Source organism: Octopus bimaculoides, chromosome 5, assembly GCF_001194135.2.
Source record: "Octopus bimaculoides isolate UCB-OBI-ISO-001 chromosome 5, ASM119413v2, whole genome shotgun sequence".
NCBI lineage: Eukaryota > Metazoa > Mollusca > Cephalopoda > Octopoda > Octopodidae > Octopus > Octopus bimaculoides.
This window is the reverse complement of record NC_068985.1, coordinates 39,848,017-39,855,288: the sequence shown is the minus strand read 5'-3', so window position 1 is coordinate 39,855,288 and position 7,272 is coordinate 39,848,017. Positions and strand designations below refer to the sequence as shown.

At 34.4% G+C, this 7,272-nt stretch overlaps 1 protein-coding gene across 4 annotated transcripts in view; it reads left to right on the top strand.

Moving 5' to 3' along the window:
* Window positions 1-7,185, top strand: part of LOC106879856 (transmembrane protein 180) — a 26,547-nt gene extending 19,362 nt beyond the window's left edge. For all 4 annotated transcript variants that reach the window (XM_052968330.1, XM_014929570.2, XM_052968331.1 and 1 more), the window contains one exon: window positions 1,146-7,185. In XM_052968330.1, coding sequence (XP_052824290.1) covers window positions 1,146-1,422 — 277 coding nt within the window. In that variant the 3' untranslated portion in view covers window positions 1,423-7,185. The remainder of the gene's footprint in view (window positions 1-1,145) is intronic.
* Window positions 7,186-7,272: the final 87 nt, after the last annotated feature.

Sequence of the window (7,272 nt, the reverse complement as noted above, 5' to 3'; positions counted from 1 at the left end):
ATATATATATACATACATATATACATACATACATACCCTTGTGTATGTATGTATGTATGTATATATATATATATATATATGTTATATTGCTCTAATTCAGTTCTGATCTGATTAGTTATCGAACTCAGTTTGGTGACTTTGCCTTGTTTAGTAAATGTATTTGTATTTTGTTAATTTCTACAAATAATAGTTCTTCTAATTTGCATACTGCTTTGTTTTTATGTGGATTTTTTGGGTTTTGCTTTAATCAGTGCGTATTTTGAGTATATATTGCTCACATATTCACTCCATTATTAGTTGGCATTTGAGTAATGTAATAATTCTATATTAAAACATAACAATACGTATAGATTATGCATGTATGTATATAGAAATCCATAGATATCTATACACACACACGTGTGTGTGTGTAGGCGTGTGCATATTGGTAATAAATTGGCATTGAGCAAAAGAAATATATTGAGACATATTTTTGACCCTCTTTATGTAGATACTGCCTTGTCACTTTTGTTATGAAAAATACACTGTAGCAACGATTGGCTTATTAGAAGCCTTAATCAACATTGCCATTATTCATAACATGCATGACATTATGCAAAAGTCAAACAATCTGCTGTTTTAACTAAACTGTTCAACCTATGTGACATTTAGAATTGTCTGCCCATGTGGCAGTCTAAGTACCATGACATTTATATGATAGCTTTTCTTCGCGTTTGGTATTTAGGCACCAATCATAGTAATCTTGTGCCAGTACAATATTTGTTTTCTGATATTGTCTTTCCAGTTTTTCTTTGAATTTCCTTGAGAGATGTATGTTTTTAATAGACTAAGATTGATTGAGTCATCTGTACACCTTTGCATTCACACATGCATTTTGGCTTTGGCTGAGTGACAGACTAGATGCTTCAGTATTTAGTAGCATCTGGTTCATAAGCCAACACTTTATCAAGTTTACTGGTAGTTACTCAGGCTAGATTCACACTCAACATCCAAAACAATTACATCTACAATCATTTTACCAATTTATTGTCTTACTTTTGAAACCTTTGAATATTTACATGTAACAATGATATCTTTCATTAACATTATGCTCTCTTTTTTCACCTTTTGTTTCTGCTTCACCAAAAATACCAAACAACATCCAGGAAACCAATTTCATCCATGATCTTTGGAATGAGTGCACTTATTGAAAAACCAGCCATTTCAATTTCACCCATGTTTATTGTCAATATTCTCAACTCTTATGGTTACCAGCAGCTAAAGGATGGAAAGCTGTCATTGTCCAAGACCAACATTTTGAAGTCTACTATGTTCAATCTGATATACATCATCCCAATTTGTATGGGTTGTGTCCAGCTGGTCATCTGGTCGTTGTTCAGGCTAAGGCACACACACAAGAACTCTGGCTTGGGAAAATCATGAACTTCACAACTCTGCACTGGTCCTTATTGATGAATTTCAGGTTGTGTGCCTAATTTAATCATCATCATCATTGTCATCGTCATTATGATGATCATCATTATCATCACCATCACCATCATCATTATTGTATAAGGCAGCAAGCTGGCAGAATTGTTAGATTGCTGGACAAAATGCTTTGTGGTATTTCTTCCAGCATATTACATTCTGAGTTCAAGTTATGCTGAGGTTGACCAATTGAGTACAAGGTGTCAATGTAATCAATTAACCTTCTCCCTCAAAATGTCAGGCCTTGTGCCTATAGTAGAAAGAATTATTATTTATCAGTGGCAGAAGCAGTAGAGTGGTGAATAAAATACTTTGTCATACTTAAGTTACATCTTATTACATTCTGAGTTCAAATTCCACTGGTGTGAATTTTGCCTTTCATCTCTGGGGTTCATAAAATGAGAACAGTCAAGTAGAGGTTTCATTTAAATCTACTACAATCCTTTCCATAATCTGGGCCATTATTATTTTTAGGGCAGTAGATTGGCTAAATTATTAGAGCATCAAGTAAAATGGCTTTGTCCCAGCTCTTTGCATTCTGATTTCAAATCCTGCCAAGATCAACTTTGCCTTTCATCCTTTTGGAATCAGTAAAATAAAGTACCAGCCATGTACTGGGGTCAATGTAATCAACTTGTTCTCTCTCCTTAAATTGCTGGCCCTGTGCCAAAATTAGTAAGATTTATTGTTGTTGTTGTTGTTAGAGTGTTGGACAAGAGAATCAGTAGAGACTGGATAAAATTTGTTGTGATTTTTATTTATGTATCTTTACATTCTGTGTTCCAATTCCACCCTAGTCATCTTTTCTTTTCCTCCTTCTTAAGGCCATTAAATAAATAGCTGTGAAAAACAGGAGTTAGTTCAGTCAAATACACCTAAATGTATTGCCTTGTGCTTCTGTTAGAAAACATAACCATCATCATTGTTATTATTATTTAGTGACAGAAACAGTAATGTCAAACTAATTGTCTTTCAGTTTTTAGCTATGTTTCTCTATCCTTCTAAAGTTGATGAAATAAGGCCAATTACTGGAGCCAATATAATCAACTATATACCTCTCTCTCTTCAAATACATGTGCTTATGTTAAAAATTCATGGGGGCTGTGGTTTGGCATTTGTTTCATTATCAAACAAGATGCATAATGAAATTTAGTTATAACATTTTATATTCTGAATTCAAATCCCACACTTTGAGTGTTAGGTTTGATATCACTGACTGATCATTCCCCACAAATATGTGACTTTGTATTTATGACAAAAAAAAAAAAAAACCTTGCAGAATGGTTAGATGTCTTGTGGGTAGTATTTTTTTCAGCTCTTTATGCTATGAATTCAAATCTCACTGAGGTCAATTTTGCCTTTCATCGTTTTGGGATCAATAAAATAAAGTACCATTTGAATAGTGGGTCAATGTAACCTTCCGTTTTCTGCTTCTCAAAATTGCTGGCCTTGTGCCTTAATCAGAAACCATTATAATAATAATAATAATAATAATAATAATAATAATAATAATCATTATTATTATTATTATTATTATTATTCAAAAGCTATTACATGCAAATTTAATTAGTAAGGATGTTATCATAAGATTCGATGACAACAGATCTCCTCAACTCTCAATAACCTTTCTTTAGATACCTGCAGAATACAGGATAGCACTTTTCTACAGGTCACCAATATGTGTCTCAATTTCTATTTCTTTCAGCCTTTTAGATAGCAATTTGGGTGTTGCACAGAGTGCACTTGTTACCACTGGTATAATTTTCACTTTTATGTTCCACAGTCTCTTCATCTCTGCGGTTCAATAAATAAATAATTGTTATACAGTTGGGTCTCATTTTAATCAATTGTATCCTTATTCTCATATCTCCTCCTAACAAATTTTTTATCTTGTGCCCACGTGTGAAGGTATTGTTTTGCTTAAGTTGGAGATTAATATTCATATCAGCTAGTTGCTGTCTTAGCCCCTTGTTTATCTTCACTGAACAGACTTATGATCAAAGATGTTCCTCTGCATAAATATTCTGTCTGTTTTTTTTCCTGTTTTTGTCAAGTTAAGTTTATCAAGGGCTACATTGTGCTCCCATTTTTTCAAATTTTTATAAATAATAAGTCTGATTTGAAGGTTATTTGGTTTCTTGTTCTATTGGGGTGACTGCACACAACTAAATGACTTTTGATGATATTGGTGATGGTTATAATCTTGTTTAGCTGCAGATCATCTCTTATCAAGCATGATGAAATGTATAGATGATTCATGATTTGTATAGATACAAGTGGGTATGACAAATAAATTAGGTGGTTTTTGGTTTCAATTTCCAAGTGAAACTTATTCTTGATTTTCAAAATTACCTTAGCATAATATATTTATATGAAAACTCATGTCTTTTTGTAAAAAGATGAAATGACTATATTATATTTTTAATTATATAAATATATAGTTATCGCCAAGCCAACATGGCAGTCCCAAAATTAGGACGAAAGCTGCCGTGAATTAGCTCCAAGAAGCCATCGCCTCTAGCTAGCTATGTGACACACGAAACCTGTGTCCTTTATAACCTTCGAACAGGGGAGGTCAGCTGACCTCCCCTGTTCGAAGGTTATAAAGGACACAGGTTTCGTGTGTCACATAGCTAGCTAGAGGCGATGGCTTCTTGGAGCTAATTCACGGCAGCTTTCGTCCTAATTTTGGGACTGCCATGTTGGCTTGGCGATAACTATTAATTTCCAGTACCGCTGCCGTAGTCTCCTTTAGAGAGACTTAGAAATATTAATAACTCTATTATATAAATATATGTATATGTTTATCTTTTTATTGATTTTTAGCTTTGTTTATTAAAAAACTCAACTGACTGAAAGTTTCTTACAAGTGAAAAAAGAAATCATGTTACTACTGCTGGAGAAATGCAAATTTTGCAGTGTGCATGTTTGTGTGAATGTGTACAGATGCATATACACATATGTGCATGTTCATGCATACATGCATGTGCTTGCGAATATGCATGTTGTGTGTGTGTGTGTATGTGTATATATATATATATATATACATGTATGTATGTATGTATATATATATATATATATATATATATATATATATATATATATATATATATATGTGTGTGCATAAGAATGTGTGTCTATGCTTAACTCCCTTGCATATTTGTTATTTTATTTTTGTTTATATATATATATATGTGTGTGTGTGTGTGTGTTGTATGTGTGTGCACCTCTTCTACCCTCATATACTGTATTAGATGCAACCTCTGTGGTAAACTATATGTAGATCAGATGGGCTGCTGGCTGGCCGACTGGTTCAGCGAACAACTAAGGGATGTTTGGCTACGTTCGAACACCCCTGTCACTTCTACTTGGCCAACCATTCCCCCTCTATCAACTCCGTCTTTGGCCTCACTCTGCACCACGGATCCACACACTTGCGACTCCGCCTGGAACAGTGTTATATTTTTAATCTACGAACAACTATCCCCTTCAGACTAAACACAACCTCCCCCTTCTAATGACTGTCTCTACAACCTCCTGCAACAAGCAATTCTATTTCATTTTTTGTTTTTTTTATTGCGCCATTTTATATTGTATTAACTTCTTCTTTATCCCCTATCAACCTCTTTTTTATTTTAATTTATTATATTTTATTTTATTTCTATATACATGCACACATTCACACACAGTCATACATACACACACACACGAAGAAATACACGCACCCATGCACACACACACCACAGACATGCAACACGTATACATGCACATACACACACATATACACACACACATACGCATGCACATACATGTGCACACACACACACGCACACATACACACACACCCACGCACACATCCATGCACATATACCTCACATACCTCCCGCATACACACACACAACACGCACACACATGGCACATACATACATGCGCGCGTACACACATACAGAAACTCACATACACACATATACACACATACATACACATACACACGCACACACAATATATACATACACACACACATACACACACACTCTCACATACACACATGCACGTGCACACATACATAGACATACACATGCGCACACACTCATACACGCATGAATACACACACACGCACACATACATAACACTCACAACTCCATGCACACATGTAAACATACCCACATACACACACACGTACACATACACACACGCACACACATACACACGCATACACTCACACACACACACATATACACACATGCACACACATACACACACACAAATGAACCCACACATACCTCCCACGCACACACAACATACACTCATGCATACATGTATACAATTATACATACATGGACATACACACACGCAGTAACGCACATTTGCACCACAGACACAATCCCCCACACAACCCCACACATACACACACATGCATGCACATACAGACAGGCACACACTGCACACAAAACATACACACACACACAACATATACATACATGCACACACACATACTTCAAACTACCAGTTAAACACCTTTCTACTGACCATTCTTCTATGCACATGTGAAGGGAGACATACAAAAGACAGCCACTCCTTCCTAAAATTCCTACTGTAAATTCTTCCTATGACATTAATCGACACAAAGTCCACTCACACACACATACACATATAAACAGCCAAAACCACACACACATACACATACACACATACATGTGCTTTTATTACGCACACACACACACACACACACACACACACACACACAGACCTGTGCGCACACACATACTCATATCTCCTTCTCTTACACTCTCATGTCTTAGAAAGAATTTTTCTTCACCCATTCCCTTCCAGTCATTTCAAAATGTAACCGTGTGTATATCATTGGTGATTTTCTTTCTCCGTCTTCCCTTCCTTTTGACTTTCCTCTATTTCTGAAGAAGAGCAAGGCTCGCAACGTTAAATCCTCTTTCCATCCTTTCCTGAGCATCTGATAATACAGTACTTTGTTCCACGTCCTCGCGTTATTGTTTTTTCCTGTTTGTTCTTTGTTTGGATTCACTATATATATGAGTGTGTGTGTTTGTGTGTGTGTGTGTGTGTGTGTGTATATATCATAGCATGGAATTAAGAATTGTCATCATAAAAAAGAAAAACTGCTTTGCCTCTATATCTTCGCTGCACTGCTGCAAATATATTCAAAATCATGTAATAGGGACATATTATAGGTCTTGAACCTAATTTTAATAGCAGCTCTCTAAATTTTGAATGTACACAAATGGGTTAAGGTTTACTACACCTGTTTCAGATAAATTTTTTTATTGATGAATTAACTGATCATATCATGAGAAAAAAACAACATTTTCTTCGGGTGAATTAAAAATCAAAAATTAAAAATATAGAATTTGGTTTGGAAACAAAACCAAGATGTGGAATGTGTATTGGTCTTCTCATTTTGGGAACAAATAAGAGAGTATATAATGGATATATAATTTCATATACATGTATATATGAGTATTTGGACATGTTTGTATATGCATGGATATATGCACGAGTGTCTGTATATGGTATATACATGACTATACTGATCTCACACCTAACTTGGTGTCCTTATTATTAAAATACCTTGATTCAAATGAAACCTACAAATAATTAATAATATATATGTATGTGTGTGTATAATTATATGAATATATATATATATATATATATATATATATGTATATGTATATGTGTGTGTGTGTGTGCATGTATGTATATATATCTATATGTGTATATGTATATATATATATATATATATATATATATATATATATATATATATAT